This window comes from Ahaetulla prasina, chromosome 3 (assembly GCF_028640845.1).
Source record: "Ahaetulla prasina isolate Xishuangbanna chromosome 3, ASM2864084v1, whole genome shotgun sequence".
In the NCBI taxonomy this organism is placed as follows: domain Eukaryota; kingdom Metazoa; phylum Chordata; class Lepidosauria; order Squamata; family Colubridae; genus Ahaetulla; species Ahaetulla prasina.
This window is the reverse complement of record NC_080541.1, coordinates 31629389-31650114: the sequence shown is the minus strand read 5'-3', so window position 1 is coordinate 31650114 and position 20726 is coordinate 31629389. Positions and strand designations below refer to the sequence as shown.

The following is a 20726-nucleotide window of genomic DNA, read 5'->3' as shown; positions in this document are numbered from 1 at the left end:
TGCAGTAAAAATTATTCTTTGAGATAAACATACTTAATTAAATCTATCTAAAATACTATTTCTTTAGCTGAATTTAATTTTGAACTGGCCAGTTTCCTTGGGCTAACAGTGGGAGAAGCAAGCTTAAATGCCCTGTAAATTTGATTTATAAGTTGTTCTTCTCTTGTTTTCTGGTAAAGTTTGAAAGAAGCTAGGGAGGCACACAGCATTTTGTAAAATGATATGGGGAAATGTTTAATTACTTCATGTGCCATTATTGTTTATATAAATTGACTATTTCCAAACTTCAAGATTCAGGACAGTAGCTTCCTTATCTTTGCATAACTGGATCTTTAAAGAGAAACGAAGTCCTTTGGTATGTTATGTGTCATGTGTCCATGCATTGGTGCAAATACTAATCTGTGATATTTGCTGTATAATAAAATACCTTCCGTAACATTTTCTTATTATATATTAACACTCCGAAACCGACCAACATATATTTTAGGGCCTGGAAATCAGCCAGATGTAACTTCTGTGAAGATTGAAGATTTCAGTGGTGTTCAGGAGATGTCTACAAAAGGTCTTATTATAGGACCTCTCAGTCTTCGACTTGATAGCAGTGCAGTGCACAGAATTATAAAAATGATTGTTTGTGCTCTGGAACATGAATATGAACCTTATAGCAAGTCTAAATTAGGTATGTTTTGTGAATTTTCATTTCATTTGAATAATCTGCTTAAGGAATTGATTTGCTGAGCCTTTTGAGAATTGAAAATGAGAAATATTATGATATATTGTAATACACTATATATTATTTTAAATTATACTTCTAATGGTAATTTTTAAAAAGATCTTGCATAAGAGGAAACATGTCCGGTCAGGCCTATCTTCAAAATAATTATTTAAATAAAAGTAGGCCACTTTACAAAGAATAAAAGAATAGATTTAGTAAGGAGAGAAGAAAAACAAGGGAAGAATATACTTACAGTACTGCTAAAATCAAAATGAGGGTACATTTAAGCTATAATAAGTATTTCAAGCAAATATATTATTTTTCTGTTAATGGCATGCATTATTTATTGATTTATTTAGCAATATGATACAACAAAAAGCAATTAAAATAATAAATATGATCATCCGAACACAACTATAGTGATGGTCTGCGCCTGAGTGCAGGGTCAAATGTGTCATCAATATTTTGGATGGAGCCAGAGGTGAAATGCTCCTGGTTCGGACTGGATCAGCTGATCCAGTAGTGATGGCGGCCGATGGTTTGGAGAACCGGTAGCACAAATCTCTGTCCGCCACCGTCCGCCCATGCCCAGCTGAACCACGTGATCGTCAGAGCATTTTATTTACTTTTAAAAGCATTTTTTTACAACCTCTTTGGCTGAATAAGTTGTTAAAAAAATGCTTTTAAAGTAAAAAAAAAAGATCGCGCACCACAACTGATCACCTCCCCGCGCTGTTCTTCTTACCCCATGCCTCCTTTTGGCGTGCACTGCACGCACACGCATCTTGCAGCCAGTGAACCGGTAGTAAACTGGTTCAGATTTCACCACTGGATGGAGCCCTGTGCCCCCCAAAAAGACTTAAGCCTAGCCCCCCCTCCCCTGAAGTCCATTGACTCTTCATCTGTCACCAATTTGCCTTGACTGTTAGTAGATCAGACTCTTGTACAGGCTGCAGAACTCCCAGTACTTCTGAACTCTATCGTGGCTCTTGATTTCTTACAACTGAGAGCTACAGGCTGTTAATTTGCTGAAATGGTACCATTTTAACTGCTTTCCTGGATCTGGTGGCGGTGGTGGTTACCCTCAAATACTTTCCCCAGATGTTTGTAATCCAACGGATGGATTCTATTTTGGCAATGTCTTCCCTGATATATCCCAGCACTATGCCATTAACAGCTTTAAAGTTGAGGAACTGCATTTTAAGTTGGGCCAGGAAGTATACTGATAACGAGTGCCAAGATTCAGATCAGGGGTAATTCATTCTGTACTAGCTGGGTAACCTTATCTGCCTTCTACTTGCTGTGTTCTGTACTAGTTGTAAAAGTAGCCCCACATAGTGTGTGTTCTAGCAGTCTAATTACACGATTATTTGATTGTGTACTTGTTGCCTGTTGTTAACCTGGTTAACTGGAGCACCAGCCAAAGTTGGACAAAGGCCCTCCTGGCTACAGCTTCCATCTGCTATTCTAAAAGGATTCAAGAGTCCAAGGCAAGCCTAAATCATAATCTGACTTGTTATAGCTAAATAAGACAAATTGATAAAATAAAATATTGGGGGTACTATAGACATTTATTTTGATAATTATCTTAAATTTAACCAACCCTTATTATTATAGATTTTATAGAAGGAGTCAAAGTTTTGCCAGGCACAGAAGAAGCTGCTGCCTTAGAGGAATATATTCCAACTCGGATCACAACCTTAACCATTTTGAAATGCACTGTCACTATTCCGATGGCTGAATTCAACTTGCTTGCTCATTTATTGCCTGTCATCATGGGTCAAAAGGTGCTATAAATTTATGAACTATTTATAATTAATGTTCGTGCTTTGGGGTAGATATTATTTTTATGTAGTCTTAACATAGTTTGTGTGTATTTGTACATATGCTAAATTTATAATAAAGTAGTTGATCTTGAGTTATATATAAACTATATTTGGAATTATGTAGTTTAAAACTTCCAAGTTTTAAATATAACTTTTTCTGTGTATTTTGTGTCCTATATCCTGAAGAGTTCAAGCAGCTTCTTAACTACAACGAATCTTCAGTTGCTACGGCCTCTGCCTTGTATCCGAATATTGGTAGACAAAATGATCCTGGAACATTCAGTGCCAATGTATGCTGATCAACTTGTGCAATATGTCAGCAGCCTTAATCAACCATCTGATAATTTACTTCACTATTGCTATATGCACTGTTATCTTAAGGTATGTTTTATTCTTTTTTTCTGTTTAGTAAATAATGTAGGACATCCCACTGGTATCTTCTTAGTAACGCAACAGGAACACAACAGGAACATTAAGTTACTGCGCATGTCCAAGATGGCGCCGCGCCGCTGAACAGCTGTGACGGCGACGGGCCTATCTTGGACCCGACCGGGTCGGGGGGGGTCTTTTGGACAGCTTTGACCCCCCGCCCGGGTAGAGGACAGTACGACGGATCGGAGGATGGGCGAAACGAAGCGGGGCGCCCCCGGGTTCCTTCGGGAGGAGTCCCGGAGCATTCCCCCTCCCCCCGGCGGCGATAAGACCGGCGGCGGCCTGGCATTTCCCAGCGGCGGCGGCGGCGGCGGCGGCGCTTTTCGGTGGCTGCAGCGGCGGCCTAGCTTAGCTCTGCCCTAGGAAGGGCTTTAGAGCCTCTCCTCTTCGCCCCTTGGTCTGCGGTGTCAGAGGTGGGGGCCTTTTCCAACGGCGGCGGCGGCGGTCGAGTTTTCGGCGGCGGCGGCGGCCTGGCCTGGCGTTGCTCCTGGAGGAGCCTTGGAGCTCTCTCCCTCCGGTGGTGGCAGCGATGGTGGCGGCCTGGCCGGACCGGCCTGGTGGGGGCCTAGCCTGTCGGTGGGCGGCTGGGTCCCGCGGTGGCATGACCCAGCAGGCCCGGCGGGTGAGTGGCCTACTTCAGCTGGCGGCCTGGCTTAGCGACCATGAAGAGGCCCGGTGGTCACCTTCTTTGCCACTCTGAAGGTTATCCACGGGCCTAGGGGACGCCCTCCCTACCATCTTGAGGGCGTCTATGGCTGTCTGTGGGGGCTTTTTTGAGTCCTTTGCCCCCCCCCCGGTTTTGGGAGGGGGGCGTCTCGTCGGTGGAGTGGCTGGCCATTAGGCACGTGCCCGTCCTCTTTGTCATCTTGAAGGACGATCACGGCCATGCGGGCGCCTTTTTTCCATCATTTTAGAGGACGCCTAAGGGCCGGCTACAAGGGGACTTTTTTAAGATCTTTGGCCCCAGTGGGGTGAATTGAGACGGGTCCTGGACAATCCTAGCTGGACTATTGTAGGACTTTATCCTTTTCCCCCATTTCCTCGTCCATAGTCCACCCCTCGAGATAGGAGGGGTTGGTGCTCTGATTTACTCATGGCGGTTTTTCATCTACCGCCTAAGAACTATATTTCGTCTGTCTTTCACCCGGAACTACTGGTGTGTCAACTTCCATCGTGACAGGTCCAGGATGGGTCTACTTGCCGGACTTTTAGCATGCGGACATTTACTGCTTGCCCTGCGAGATTCCCCTCTCTCGCGGGTTTGGCCCTCCACGCTATCGAGGGCCCATCTTGAGGACGGGTTTTGGAACCCCGAGAGATGGCATGCCAAAAATAGGAGACTCAGGGGTTTTTTAATTAATTGTTTTAATAGATTTTTTAAGGGGAATTTTAATGGGAATTTTAAGGGAGGGTGGGGGAGGGATTTGGCGGGTGGGGAGAGAACCCGTCGGGAGGGTGGGAGGGTTGAGGCGGGCGTTGGGGTAGCCCGTCGGGAGGAGCCAGTCCTTGCAGCGTGCTCGTGGCGGTTTTAATAGGTTCGGAGGTTAGGGGAGATTGCGTTCCTGTTGGTGAGGGTGGCCTGATTTCCACGGTAAGTGGGAGGGGCAGATATGGCGGAAGGGGGGGATCATATCGTTCTGGGGTGCGCGCCCGATGTGTGTGATCGCGCGCCTGATCCCCGTCCTTTTCCCGTTCCCGGATGGTCAAGACCCCAGAGCCTGGGCCTTGGCTGATGTTATGCAACGCACGGTCCGTAGTTAATAAGGCCCCCTAATATCGACCTTATCCAGGGGCGCTGCGGACCTTATAGGCGTTACGGAAACCTGGCTGGGCACGGAAGGGGGTGTGCCCCTTGTTGAGATGTGCCCACCGGGTTTCCGTGCATTTCATCAGCCGAGGGCCCAGGGTAGGGGTGGGGGGGTGGCGGTTGTGATTAGAGAGAGCCTAGAGCCGAGGGAGACCACTGTACCTCAGATTGCCGGGTGCGAATCCCTCTTTGTGAGATGGGGTCATAGGTGCCAGATGGGTTTGCTGATCACGTACCTGGCTCCTTGCTGCGTGACAGCTGCCCTGCCCGAGCTCCTGGAGGTGCTGGCCGGGGTGGCAGTGGAGACCCCCAGACTTTTAGTCATGGGGGACTTTAACTTGCCATCGTCCGGCTCGTCATCGACAGCAGCTCGGGAGTTCATGGCTTCCATGACGGCCTTGGACCTGACCCAAGTAGTTGATGGCCCTACTCACATTGGGGGTGGCACTCTGGACCTGATTTTTGTCTCTGGTCAGTGGTTGAGAGATCTGGACTTAAAGGAAATAGTCACTGAACCTTTGTCATGGTCAGATCACTCTCTTCTTCGCCTGGACTTTCTGACCGCCATTCACCACCGCAGGGAGACGGAGCCGACACGTTGGTTCCGTCCCAGGCGCCTGATGGACCCGGAGGGGTTCCGGACGGAGCTTGGGCCATTTCCTGAGAGTCTGGCTCACGGCTCGGTTGAGGAACTTGTTGCGGCCTGGGAACGGGCCGCGGGGCCTTAGACCGGTCGTGCCTTTGCGACCTCTGACCCGGCGCAGGTCCCAACCGGCTCCTTGGTTCTCCGAGGAGCTGAGAGGATGAAGCGCCGGAGAAGACGCCTAGAGAGTTCCTGGAGGTCTAGCCGTTCAGAAGCTGATCGGACACTAGTGAAGTCCTATACTAGGACTTACCTAGTGGCATTGAGGAAGCGCGTAGCTCGCCTCCTCCCTCATTGCATCGGCAGATAACCGCCCAGCCGCCCTGTTTGGGTGACCCGCTCCCTCCTACACCAGGGGAGCGGGATGACCCGTGCAGGGACGTGCTGAGGAGTTTAATGGTTATCTATACGATAAAATCGCTCAGCTTCGGGATGGTTTGGACCAAGATTGCGTGATACGGGTGAGACGGCTGAGGGTGGTCTTGGTGACATTTTATGGGATGAGTTTGACCCTGTTGCTCCCGAGGACATGGACAGGTTGTTGGGGAGGCTGAATGCCACCACATGTTTACTGGACCCGTGCCCCTCCTGGTTGGTGCTGGCCACGCAGGAGGTGACACGAGGCTGGCTCCAGGCGATTACGGGCGCTTCTTTGGTGGAGGGTGTCTTTCCGGCCGCCTTGAAAGAGGCGGTGGTGAGGCCCCTCCTCAAGAAGCCTTCCCTGGACCCGGCTGTTTTAGGTAATTATCGTCCGGTCTCCAACCTTCGCGGCGAAGGTTGTTGAGAGTATGGTGGCATATCAGTTTCCCTTACACCTGGATGAAACTGTCTATCTAGACCCGTTCCAGTCCGGTTTCCGGCCCGGTTACAGCACGGAGACGGCTTTGGTCGCGTTGGTGGATGATCTCTGGAGGGCCAGGGATGGGGTTGTTCCTCTGCCCTGGTCCTATTAGACCTCTCAGCGGCTTTCGATACCATCGACCATGGTATCCTGCTGCGCCGGTTGGAGGGATTGGGAGTGGGAGGCACCGTTTATCGGTGGTTCTCCTCCTATCTCTCCGACCGGCCGCAGTCGGTGTTGACAGGGGGGCAGAGGTCGGCCCGAGGCCCTCACTTGTGGGGTGCCGCAGGGATCGATCCTCTCGCCTTCTGTTCAACATCTACATGAAGCCGCTGGGTGAGATCATCAGTGGGTTCGGTGTGAGGTACCAGCTGTGCGCGGATGACACCCAGCTGTACTTTTCCACACCGGACCACCCCAACGGTTATCAAGTGCTGTCCCGGTGCCTGGAGGCCGACGGGTCTGGATGGGGAGAAACAGGCTCAAGCTCAATCCTCCAAGACAGAGTGGCTGTGGATGCCGGCATCCCGGTACAGTCAGCTAAATCCGGCTGACCATCGGTGGCGAGTCATTGGCCCCGATGGAGAGGGTGCGCAACAAGCGTCCTCCTGGATGAACGGCTGTCTCTAGAAGATCATTTGACGGCCGCCTCCAGGAGAGCGTTCTACCAGGTTCGCCTGGTGCGCCAGTTGCGCCTTTCTGGACCGGGAGGCCCTATGCACGGTCACTCACGCCTGTGACGTCTCGCCTGGATTACTGCAACGCTCTCTACATGGGGCTTCCTTGAAGGGCATCCGGAGGCTGCAGTTAGTTCAGAATGCGGCTGCGGGTGATAGAGGAGCCCTCGGGGCTCCCGCATAACACCCATCCTGCGCAGGCTGCACTGGCTACCTGTGGCCTTCCGGGTGCGCTTCAAGGTTTTGGTGACCACCTTTAAAGCGCTCCATGGCATAGGGCCGGGTTATCTACGGGACCGCCTGCTGCGACCAGATACCTCTCACCGACCCGTGCGCTCTCACAGAGAGGGACTCCTCAGGGTGCCGTCAGCTAGGCAGTGTCGTCTGGCGACGCCCAGGGGAAGGGCCTTCTCTGTGGGGGCTCCCGCCCTCTGGAACGAACTCCCCCCAGGACTCCGTCAACTTCCTGACCTTCGAACCTTCCGTCGCGAGCTCAAGACACATTTATTCATCTGTGCAGGACTGGCTTAGATTTTTAGATTTTTAAATTTAGAGGGGTTTTAAATTTAAATTGATTTTAATATTTATATTTTATATTTATATTTCTATTTTTAATAATTCGGGCGCTAGAATAAGTTTTTTAAGGATTATTTTAATTTGTATATTGATATTGATGTTTTATATGCCTGTGAACCGCCCTGAGTCCTTTGGGAGATAGGGCGGTATATAAATTCGAATAATAAATAAATAAATAAATAAACATATAACTTATTTATCATATTATGGGCCATTGGTTCCAAGATATAGTAAATCATGTTGTCTTAGCATTGTTTATTTAGCTCCTTGCGTGATTTTACTGCTTAGACTTTCTAAAATATGTAGAAAAGCAAGAATTTCATGGCATTGAAATGAAAAAAATATGCTAATGAAAAAAGCCCCAAATATTTATATTTTGTTATTGACTATTTTATTTCTTTTTAAAGATATTTGGTTTTCAGGCGGGATTGACATCATTGGATATTAATGGATCTTATAGTTTACCAACTTCAGTAATTCCTTCATTCAGCACAGCTGTATATGGCAAAATGCTTAAGCTACCTAAATACTGGTAAGCGTTTCAGAATGTGTATATATATATAAACCCAATCTGTCAATCAGGATCCATAATTTTTTGATCATGGAAATTTATTAAATTCCTTATATCAATCTGTATTTTTCAGCCTCTGGCTATGATTCAGCTAGATTAAATTTTCAACATTTTTCTTTCATTTTAATAACAACTTTAATTTAAACTAAGGCAAACAATTAGAGGATACAAGTAGTCCTTGCTTAACAACCTGCCTTTTTTTGATGGCCATGAAACAGGTGTTTTATGGCCCCTAAAGCTTCCCTGGCCATCGTAAATGTTTGCATCACCTTCGGATCCTTGTCACATGACTGCATGTTAAATAGCTCAGCTTTTACAACCTGTTGTGGCATTCCATGCTCATATGACCTTGATTCATTATGTATTTTGTCTGTTTCTGGCTTTTTTTTTTTGCCAGCTAGCGGCAAAAGACATCCATTTAAATGAATGAGTTTCCTTAACAATTGCAGCATTCACTTAATGAATGCAGCATCCACATTTCCTTAATAACCTCTGTAAAAAAGGCTGGAAAATTACTTCTAGTCACATGGGTGAATTAACTTATGGCCATGACTTACAAGGTTGTTGAGGACTAACTGTGGTAATGGAGTAGGAATAAATGAATATTACAACCAGATTGCTAAATGTAGTCTGCAATGAATAGAACTCCAGATGAAATACATCAAATGGTATTTGAACTGATTTATCCAAATCAGCCTGCAGACTGAGAGCTTCATTAAAGTCATTTAGTGAATGGGAACTAGTTCTGAAGAATAACCTGGTGATGTGATTAAACTTGCATGTACACTTTGTTTTTTTAAATTATACCACCTGCTTTATTTGGGTTTTGAGATTTTATACATCACTATTACTTAAAGTATACACATTGGATGAGACACATATTCTACATATCCAACAGACCATCATTTTTTAAAAACAAAGATATTTTATGAACTATTATAGAATTCTCCTTGTGGTATGTTTTGAATAATGATTGAAAATCTCAATTTTATTTCTTGGGTAAACCTGCAACGTAGCTTTCTTTGTTTTTATTTAAAAACATTTTCAAACATTATGTATCTGTATATATTATTACTGTAATATTTGTACTTCTAAATTGTATTTGAAAAATTTGAGTATAATATTTCATTGCCTTGATGAAAATAACACCTTTAAAAATATTTGTCACTATCAAACAACATATTTGGAATTAGTAGCCAAAAAAATTATTAATAGGTATGCTACTTTTGGTTAGTTGGTTGTGATGCCACATGTCTAGAGCAGAGATTCTGGGTAATAATGACAATCTGCATTAAATTGTGTTGTAAAATTCTAAAGTTATTGCCACTTGAAACCATTTTAACAAAATATGTAACTTGTTTACTTATTTCTTGGCTTTATATCTTATCTTTTCTAATTAAAGCATCATAACTAACATTTTAATACTTAGAAAGTGTTAACTTTAAATTGTAATGCTTAGGAAGAGCATTAGAAGTGTTCTTGCTTTACTTTATTGTTTTAATCATGAATTTGTGGAAAGTCAATAAACTCCAGCATCTTGATTTTGCCTGGTGGCTGTGAGTTGTATGCAGGTGTATGCAAATGACACCAAGTTTCTGGTTTTGTATCATAGATATCCATTAAGCATTAGCCTTTTTAACCCTTCAGATGACAAAAAATTGATATGGTACTCATCTGTGGTCTGTGAGATAGTAGTAGTGACTAGGAGGCATGTTTTAAAACTGGCTCGCTTGTTGGGAAAAGGCTGTTGGCTATAGAGAAAGAGAATGTATTTTGTTGTAATTATCTTCCTTAATTTTTTTTTAATTTGCATTTATATCCCGCCCTTCTCCGAAGATTCAGGGCGACTTGCACTATGTTAAGCAATAGTCTTCATCCGTTTGTATATTATATACAAAGTCAACTTATTGCCCCCAACAATCTGGGTCCTCATTTTACCTACCTTTTAAAGGATGGAAGGCTGAGTCAACCTTCGGCCTGGTGGGGCTTGAACTTGCAGTAATTGCAAGCAGCTGTGGTAATAACAGACTGTCTTAGCAGTCTGAGCCACCAGAGGCTCATTGAAGAACATTTAGCCAAATTCCTAAATATTTTACTTTCCTATCTGTTTTGCATACCTGTTTTTTCTTCTAATTCTCTCTCTTGTTTTTAGTAAGGTTTTTTGTTATTATTTTCATTTTACTTTTATTAATTTTAAGTCCTGCTACCTAGCCATATTCTTCTATTCTTTGAATTAATTTAGGTCCAGTTTCTAATGGTTCTTCTAATATGAATACTAGATCGTCAGCAAATGCATGAACTTTGTATTCTTCTTTTTTAATTTTTAAGCCTTTTATGTCCTGATCTTTCCTATTTTTTATTAAGACTGTTTCTAAAGTTAGGATAAATAGAAGAGGCGAAAGCGGACATCCTTATTTTACCCCTTTTGTTATATCAATTTTTTCTGTGGTGTCATCATTTATTATCACTTTTGCTGTTTGAATTGTATAATTTTTTTCTACCATTTTTATAAATTTCCTCCCAAATTTAATTTTTTTAAATTGTGTACCGATAAATTTCCAATTTAAATTATCAGCCTGTTTTTCTGGATGTGCCTCGTAATACTCTAACGTGTTTTTAATGATTCTTGTGTTGTTTTTTATCTGTCTATTTGGTAAGAAACCATTTTGATCTGAATGGATGTGTTTGTTTAAGATTCTTTTGACTCTTTCTGATATTATGGAGGTGAATATTTTGTGTTCTGTGTTTAATAATGAAATGGATCTGTAGTTTTTGATTTGTTGACAGTCTATATCTTCCTTTGGAATAAGAGTGCTTCTGTCCATGTTGTTGGTAATTTGGCCTCTTCAGGTGCTTCATTAAATATTTCTAATTTTACTCATTCTAATGTTTCTTGTGTACTTTTATGTAACTCAGTGGAATTCCCTCTGGTTCCAGTGATTTATAATTTTTCTGCTTTTTCAATGCCGCCCCTAGTTCGGTTGTAGTTATTACTCCATTTAACATCTCTCTTTGCTCTTCTATAATTTGGTTTATGTTCAGTGTATCTAGCTATTGTTTGATCTTATCCTCTGCAATATTATCTTGGGAATATAACTTCATAAAAAATTCTTGTATTATTTTCTTTTTTTCTTCCCTTCTGTGTTGAACCACTCCTTTCTCATTTTGTAATTGATATATTATTTTTTTCTCTTTTTCTTTTTAAAATTTGTATGCTAACCAGCGTCCTGGTTTATTCACGTGCTCAAAATAGTTTTGTTTTGCCATTTTAATTTTCTATGCCATTTCTTCTTGCATGATCAAATTAAATTTGTGCTTTATGAAATCTCTTTTTTCTTTTCTTTTATTATTTTGGGGCTCTTTCTGTAATTCAAATCCCACTTTTTAAAGTTCTTCCTGTAATTTATTTATTTATTTATTTATTTATTTATTTTTCGTATTTGTATACCGCCCTATCTCCCTAAGGACTCAGGGCGGTTCACAGCCAGATAAAAATATACATATAAATACAACATAAAACATCAATTAAAAAAACTTATTACAAATGGCCGAATAATTAAAATGACAATATAAATAATAAAATCCCCATTAAAACCAATTCGAATTTAAAATCTAGTCCAGTCCTGCGCAAATAAATAGATGTGTCTTAAGCTCGCAGCGAAAGGTTCGAAGGTCAGGAAGTTGGTGGAGTCCTGGGGGAAGCTCGTTCCAGAGGGTGGGGGCCCCCACAGAGAAGGCCCTTCCCCTGGGTGTCGCCAGCCGGCACTGCCTGGCCGACGGCACCCCGAGGAGTCCCTCCCTGTGAGAGCGCATGGGTCGGTGAGAGGTATTTGGTAGCAGCAGGCGGTCCCGTAAGTAACCCGGCCCTATGCCATGGAGCGCTTTGAAGATAGTTACCAAAACCTTGAAGCGCACCCGGAAGGCCACAGGTAGCCAGTGCAGTCTGCGCAGGAGAGGTGTCACATGGGAGCCACGAGGGGCTCCCTCTATCACCCGCGCAGCCGCGTTCTGAACTAACTGGAGCCTCCGGGTGCTCCTCAAGGGGAGCCCCATGTAGAGAGCATTGCAGTAATCCAGACGAGACGTCACGAGAGCGTGAGTGACAGTGCATAGGGCATCTTGGTCTAGAAAGGGGCGCAACTGGCGAACCAGGCAGACCTGGTAAAAAGCTCTCCTGGAGACGGCCGCCAAGTGATCTTCAAAGGACAGCCGTTCATCCAGGAGGACGCCCAAGTTGCGCACCCTCTCCATCGGGGCCAATGACTCACCCCCAACAGTCAGCCGCGGCTACAGCTGACTGTACCGGGATGCCGGCACCCACAGCCACTCTGTCTTGGAGGGATTGATCTTGAGCCTGTTTCTCCCCATCCAGACCCGTACGGCTTCCAGACACCGGGACAGCACTTGGATAGCTTCGGTGTGGAAAAGTACAGCTGGGTGTCATCAGCGTACAGCTGGTACCTCACACCGAAGCCACTGATGATCTCACCCAGCGGCTTCATATAGATGTTGAACAGGAGGGGCGAGAGAATCGACCCCTGCAGCATCCCACAAGTGAGGTGCCTCGGGGCCGACCTCTGCCCCCCTGTCAACACCGTCTGCGACCGATCGGAGAGATAGGAGGAGAACCACCGATAAACGGTGCCTCCCACCCCCAATCCCTCCAACCGGTGCAGCAGGATACCATGGTCGATGGTATCAATAGCCGCTGAGAGGTCTAATAGGACCAAGGCAGAGGAATAACCCCTATCCCTGGCCCTCCAGAGATCATCAACCAACGCGACCAAAGCCGTCTCAGTGCTGTATCCGGGCCGGAAGCCGGACTGGAACAGGTCTAGATAGACAGTTTCATCCAGGTACCGGGGTAATTGACATGCCACCACACTCTCTACAACCTTCGCCGCGAAACGAAGGTTGGAGACCGGACGATAATTACCTAAAACAGCTGGGTCCAGGGAAGGCCTCTTGAGGAGGGGCCTCACCACCGCCTCTTTCAAGGCGGCCGGAAAGACCCCCTCCAACAAAGAAGCATTCGTAATCTCCTGGAGCCAGACTCGTGTCACCTCCTGAGTGGCCAGTACCAACCAGGAGGGGCACGGGTCCAGTAAACACGTGGTGGCGTTCAACCTACCCAGCAACCTGTCCATGTCCTCGGGAGCCACAGGGTCAAACTCATCCCAAACAATCTCAACAAGACCGCCCTCCGACGTCTCACCTGGATCCACCCAATTTTGGTCCAGAACGATTTTATCGTATAGATAACCACTAAACTCCTCAGCACGTCCCTGCAACAGGTCATCCCGCTCCCCCTGTTGAAGGAGGGAACGAGTCACCTGAAACAGGGCGGCCGGGCGGTTATCTGCCGACGCAATGAGGGAGGAGACGTAACAACGTCTCGCTTCCCTCAATGCCACTAGGTAGGTCCTATTATAGTAATGTCTCTTGTTGTTTTCTTTTCTTATTTTTTTCCTGCCATGTACACTATTGTTAATCCACACATATAGGCTTTTGTGGTATCCCACAAGTTTTGTAACGATGTGTCCTCTTTTTTGTTTACATAAAAAATAATCTCAGTTTTTTCTCTAACATTTGTCTGTATTCTTTATCTTTTAGTAGATTTTGGTCATTGTCCATCTCTTTTTCCTTTTCTGTCCTTTCCATATTATTTTTATTGGGTTGTGATCTGCTCTATTGTCAGTCTCTTTTTCTATTTCTTCTATCTCTTTTTGTAATCCCGGTGTCACCCATGCCATGTCGATTCTTGACCAGGACTGGTGTGGATTTGAGTAAAATGTATGTGTTTGTCCCATGTACTTCTCTCCATGCATCCTGCAAATTTAATTCTAACATCATTTCAAAGAATGATTTTGGTAGTATGTTTTTCTTCTTATTTTTCTTAGACTTGCATGGCCTTTGCATAAGGACTGAACTCTATTCTCATTTAAAAATAGTGCTTAAACTTAGTTTAGCAGATTTTCAAAACATTTTGCTAGCCTGTATCAAGCTAAGGGAATAAGTGTCTTTTTAAAATAAGGACAGAAATTTGTCCTCTCTGCCCCAATGTTATGTTATGTTATGTTAATGTTATGGCAATGTTATGGCAATGTTATGTTAATGTTATGGCATAGTCTATGAAATAATGGATTGCTTCAAATAATTCTGCAGCCTTCAAAAACTGTACAAAAGTACACTACGTTCTCGTGCAATTTTCATAGGTCCTGAGGGCTGCACAACTTCCGGAGGTTTTGGAGGCCACATGATAGTACACCCCATTCTTGTGTGATTTCTATAGTCTCCAAAAATCACATGTGACTGGGGCGTGCTTTGGAGAATAGTTGCTGGGTGTTGGTGAATGCTGGCGTATGACTCAAAACATCATGTCATTTCACCTTTAACATGTGTCAAATGTTCTTCACTGTTCTAACCCCTAAATTGTCTTGTAATTTAGAAATTTAATTTGTCATGCATTGCAGGACTATATGGAGATTGTCTGTCTATGTATGTATATGTACACATGTATGTATGTATATATGTATGTATATGTTCCAATAATAATACTATGCAATTCTAATTTCTCCTATCTTTTTTTATGTCCTAGGTCTAAGCGATCTAGTACTGCAGTGAATGAATTTATATTTGAACTTCCAACTTTGACAATTCAGGCTACGAGAGCTCAGAACTTTCTAATGCAAACTATTTGGCAGAGTTGGGCTTATACTGGAAATTCCAGTTCATCATTAGTTAATGAAAGTTTAATAAATGAAGTCTTCCAAATATCAGGTAATGACAACATTTTTATGTATGGTATGTCATTTGTTCGTTCATTAATTCTTATGTTTAAAGTTGAGATATAGTTTTTTAAAAATATTCTGATGTGATCTAAGTAAGTTTGTACATATAAAAACTATAAAATGTATTAAATATATTTGGAAAAAAAATGAATGCACTCATTTACCTAAATAAATAACATATTATTTAAACAAATTAACTGACGAATCCTTCAGGTAAGCCATTGTATTTTGACTGGCATTAATAAATGTGCTTGTGGCATAATTTAAAATTGACATTTGGGTTCTTGAAAATAAATCTTAAGTAATCAGTTTAAAACTTGGTTTACATATTGGTCAGCAAAAAAATCTTTGGTTTTCCAACAAGACATTATCACAGCCAACTGCCGCTTGTTTTTATACTTGTTCAATGCATGTGTTTAAAGATCTCTGTTTATCATACCTTCCTTTTTTCTAAAGTATACAGTTCAAGAATTCAGGTTAGTAAGAGACAATACTATCCCAGTTTGTAATTGAAGAATTAAATTAATAATGTTCACTTAATTTAATTTATTCAATTTAGGCGCCATCTGTTTCCAAACTGATGGAAGGCTGTGTTTATCTCCTCTTTGAGAGTTTTCCTAATGTAATTCTTTGTAGTAAGTTTGAAATTTGGATTTTGATGCGTATGCCAGGAAAATATTAATGCCATTGCATACAGTTTTATTTTCTGTAGAAACTGAACCTTGAGAGTGCATTTTTCCTGCTGCATTTAAGTAATTTGTAATTTTGTTGACAGTCCAATTCTATTGCTCTGTGTGAGGGTTTTAAACAAAATTGCTTGCAGACCTCTAATTTATCTGTTTAAAATGATCAAATAGGCATTTGGACCCCTCATGTAAATGATGTATTAAAGTGAAAATAAAACCTATTTTCCAGAATGTAACTGCAAAACTATTTTATGGAAGACTTCATGTGGAATACTGTAATGGTTGAATAATAAATTTTACCTCACAAAAATGAAATTCAATAATACAGTAGCTTTCTCAGTGCAGTAGCATCTGGTTAAATCTCAAGAGAGCCAATATTTTCCAACTCATTAGGATCATGTCGTTCTATATGTCGTCAACACTGACTTAGCCAAGCTACCTTTACTTACATAACCACCAAACTATTAAATAGGTCTCTTGTGGAGTGAAGTCAAATATTCCTCTTATTTTCCTTTTTCCTTGGAAGAAAAGAAGAAAAGTACATGTTGTAACATTTAAACATCTGGTCAAAACCACATCAGGGTAATGTTGAGGAAAGTAACAGAATTCAGAATTCTTCCCAGGTGTGCATATAAAAAGGGTTTTGGATTTGCTACATAGTTCTTTAGCCAGTTAAGAGAAAGATTGAAAAGACAGGCAATTGCTGTTTTAATGCCTCTGAAATCTGTTCTTCCTCCACCCTTTACTTTCTCTCCCCCAACCTCCCCATCACACACATTTCTGAACTGAATCATAGTGCAGATTGTTGAACTTTAATCATTTCCTTCCAATCTTCTGGGTTGAAATGTGTGCTCCACGTGATACGTCCAAAACTGACACTTTATTCGGAGCACCCTGGGTTAGATTTTAAACTACATGCAGTATTGTTTAAGGTATCATTTCAGGGACTAATGAGTTCAGTGCTGTTCTTACCTGTTGGTGTGCCATGAGTACATTAGTTCACTTGATAGCTAATTCAATTGAGGCTGAAAGCAAATAAGCTTTATTTGCCTTTCTTTAGTTCTAGACCCTCCCCAGTGAAAATTAGCTACTTTAGCCATTGGACCTGTACACCTAGGACTTCAGAAAAGTTTCAGGAAAGTCAGATTAATATAGCTAATCAGTTGAAAACCCCTCCATGTAATTTAAAATGACTGTAGGAAGAAAATGGCAGCCCAGTAATTTTTATGCAAATCTGTGCAAGAAATGAGCACTGTAGTCTTGAGCCAAGATGTATGATGACAGCTGAAAGAGTTTCAAAGAGCGGTGTGGCAAATATTGGCAGTTGATTTTAAAGCAAACTGACTCAGCCGTTGTCCCCCCCACCCTTCAAAAAAAGTTTCTCACACTCTTAATCCCATGCTTTTATTACCTGTCACCTTTTTCTATGAAAAGCCAAGTGATTATTTTGTGTTATTTAGGTTTAATTGTATAATTTAGGAGTGTCAAACTCGCGGCCTGCGGGCTGGATGCGTCACATGCTGGCCCTGCCCCCGCCCAGTTTAGCGAAGGGGAAAAATGTCCCGATATGTCACATGACACTGCTGTGATGGCGCAAGTTAGACACCCCTGGTATAATGCATCATATTGGGAGGGAAAAGGAAACAAAACCAAACTTTAGCATCATTGCTTTATGTTTAAATTGCCAAGAGTTTTCTTGTCTGGTGTGCTGTAAAGCAAACCCATCTGTAATCTAGAGTCTTTTTCCCCCACAAAGAAAAGGCTGCAAACTTCTAACAGTGAATTGTGGTGCACTTTATGCTCCTATACTGGCAAGACATTGTCATAATGTCACACAAACTTCAAACCTGAACTAATTAATCCATCCAATTAACACTGAATGGGTAGATTTAAATCTTAAACAAAATTGTGTTTGTTTGGGGTTAAAGTAACATTCCCCATGCCAAGCAAACTATTTACCTGAGGGTTAACTGTCCCTTCTGATATCTGTGATTTGAGACAAAGTCCCCTGTTAAAGCTTAATATTCTGACTCACTGGTGGATGATGTTTTAACTTCCCTAAATTGTATGAAAGGTTGAAAAAAAAAAAGAGACAAGGATGGGATGGATATGAAATATTACCACATCTGCTATTTCCAAAACCCTTTCTATTTTACCCGTTTTACTTGCCTAGGAAGAATTAGTAATCTGGACATTTGTGGAATTAGAGAATCATTGAATGTTGCAAGGTTAATAACTTGAACAGAGAAATGTTCTGGCTATAATGCATAGCAGCAGTGGGTCTACTGCTAAGGTCAAGAGTCATGATGTGGTGGAATGACTATGCTTGACCCTAGTTAAACTTTTCTGCATAGGCATTTTGGACAATGTGCAGGATTCTTTTGAGTGCTGTAATCTTGCGAACATTTATGTATATGTAAATTTCAATGAATATACCAAATTGCCATTGTACATGTTAATGGCTACCAGGATTCTACAAATCTTTTATGGAAAATGCATCATTTGATTTCCTGTTTGGAAGAATAATATTCATCCAGACATCATTACCAACATTGTTGATATTATGGCTACTATTTTTTAATTCTATGTTTTCAAAAATCTACTTTAGTATTTTCACTGTTATAATTCTTTGCAACATTTTACAGGCTTTTCTGTACCCAAACACTTTAGTCCCTTCTAGGGTCCAGTTTTTGAAATCATGAAATTGCTTATCTTTGTTTTATCTTGAAAAATGCAAAATAGAATATTTCCCACAAAAACCCATTATTTACCGTTAGTTCCAAAATCTTATTGTAAATTTTTAAGTATTCCAATTTTGTCTGTACCCTTTTGTAACTTTCTAAAAATCAAAACGTTATTTAGCTTTTTACTGTTTATTTCAAATCTTTAAATTTTTAAGTTTATGATTAAATTTTTCTTTATTCAGGATTGAAAGCAGATTCACCTGGTGCTTTAAACATGTTTTTCTGAAGATCTCTAATAGCTTAGAAGTAGTTAATGAACAATTCATGAAAAAAGTTCTCTAATAGCTTAGAAGTAGTTAATCAGCAATTTTGTGATTAGAAAATGAGGTTTGTGAACATAGTGTCTTTTAAAACTCTCTGCAGTTACAAGCGAGAGAGCTAATCCTGTTGTTTCCCAGCACTGAAACCCACAGAAAACTCCTGTCCTGTCAGAAGAAATAAAATATGGATAATTAATTCTTTGATAGAAAATGGAAGCAATTTATTGTATTCTGAATCTAGTATATAATTTTGCATGTTCCAATTTTTTTCCACATAAAAATATTTATTAATACAACCTTGGCCAAAGTAGCTTTACTTCTGTTTGATGCACGAAAGCCCAGAATGGAAAGGAGAACAAATTATCATCCAATTTACAAATATTTCTGTGTGTCGAGATGTTTCTTGCCATCTACAAGCTTCCATTATAGCGGCTTTTTACAAGCTTGTTTTAGGGTACTGTCTTATATGGCTGTATTTGACTGTCAGCTAAGACAGAGGGATAGATAGCTCACAAGAGTATATTACATTTATGAAAGATAACTGCTACCTATGACAATTCATATCTTTTATTCCCATTCTGTTTAATTATTTCTACTTAATTTATCCCTTTGAGTTTTATATTATTTCTGTTATAGCATTGGAATATCTGGGTAGGACTTTTATTTTGAACCCATGTTTCATTAGAATTGCTAAAGGCTGTTTGTAATGCTTTAGTTTTATTTATGTGTTTATTTATTTATAATGATTTGTTCTTACATTCAATAACCTCTCAAGCCTGGTATCTTCTGCATATGATGTGTCAGTGTCAGAAGACTAAGATATAAATTTGCACATAAACAAAAATCTGTTGGACCTTTGGTTGAGAATCCTGTGAGTTTGTATTTCTAATAGAACTAACAGCACTAGGTTTGAGAAATTTGATGTACACGGTAATATCGTTTCACATAAGATTGCTTTCAAAGAAAAGTCATGTGACATCAGCACTGTGGAACAGTATGAATTCTCTTAACACTCCTTTAAAGCAATTATTATTGGGGATATATAAATTCTTGAATAAAATTTATAGTTGCTTTAAGAGATGTGCAATAACAGTGGAATGACTGAGTCAAGCCTGTGAGCAATGTAGTATGCAGATGATTTTTTTCTAAAACAAAGCCAGATATTAGCTATAAATGTGAGGGTAAATAATAGTTCATAAAACGTAAATCATGTTTATCTTTGGTTTTTAATGGTATTTTATGGTGAAGTTGGTTACCTGTTTTAGCAGCAGCTGAATCTTTTTGTGGGAGAAATAGAGTAGGTAGTGAGAAGCTTTCAGATATCAGTTTTTGAATACAATCCTTTTCATGCCTTGTAAATGTAGCCCTTGATTTGCTTATATTGGGGAACAATTAAAAGTATTTATTTGGAAAAAATGCTGCAAGATAATATGTTTTATGTAATTTTATGATATAATAATAATGTAACCAGATTTTTGGATATTTAATTATTCTTATCATTGTACGACAGAGGGAATACATTTTTATAATTTTAAGTTCTTTCTATAAAGTTTTATTTATAATTTTACTTTTGGCTGTGTCCTATTTCCAATATTTTAATAATGATAGAAAAGTAGGCACTTGCCATGGTTTATGTTTCACATTGCTGTATTATCAGCTGATCTTCAGCACTCACAGTATGCAAGACATATGTAATTTGAACTGATATTTAGCCATATAATAACCGAATCCTTCTGCTTTTTTGGACTATGCTTTTTCTTTCCCTCTTTGATTTCAACTTTTAATTTTGTCTGAGATTTTATGTCCTATAGTAGGGGTAATCTATAAACTATTAGTAAAAAAGAGTGCTAAAGATAAAATTGAAGAGAGGAAACAACATCAAAATCACAATACCTGTGCAATACTTGTGATTTGGTACACTGCTAGAATTAACTGGACCCAGGCTAAATTGGATAGTTTGGACCAAAAATACAAGAAAGGTAATGGTTATTGATTATGTGTTACATCCCCATAGTGATATTGAGGCAGAGATTTGTTTCGAGTGAAACAAACTATTGAAGAAGAACATGCATTGACTGATTATATAAAAGATGGCCAAGAACAAATATTGATTTAAATTAAAAACAAACTTATTGAATGTGCAGAAAACAAAACATG

At 41.0% G+C, this 20726-nt stretch overlaps 1 protein-coding gene across 8 annotated transcripts in view; it reads left to right on the top strand.

The window, feature by feature from the left end:
- VPS13B (vacuolar protein sorting 13 homolog B) overlaps positions 1 to 20726 on the top strand; it is a 357489-nt gene that overhangs the window by 47903 nt on the left and 288860 nt on the right. For 7 of the 8 annotated variants that reach the window (XR_009154228.1, XM_058175718.1, XM_058175717.1 and 4 more), the window contains 5 exons: positions 488 to 679; positions 2333 to 2502; positions 2728 to 2922; positions 7925 to 8049; positions 14687 to 14868. Coding sequence is in view for 7 of the 8 variants with exons in the window: in XM_058175718.1 (XP_058031701.1) it covers positions 488 to 679; positions 2333 to 2502; positions 2728 to 2922; positions 7925 to 8049; positions 14687 to 14868 (864 nt within the window). In the remaining variant the exon portion in view is untranslated. Of the gene's footprint in view, positions 1 to 487; positions 680 to 2332; positions 2503 to 2727; positions 2923 to 7924; positions 8050 to 14686; positions 14869 to 20726 lie in introns of those variants that run through there. The other variant, XM_058175724.1, reaches the window with a different exon arrangement.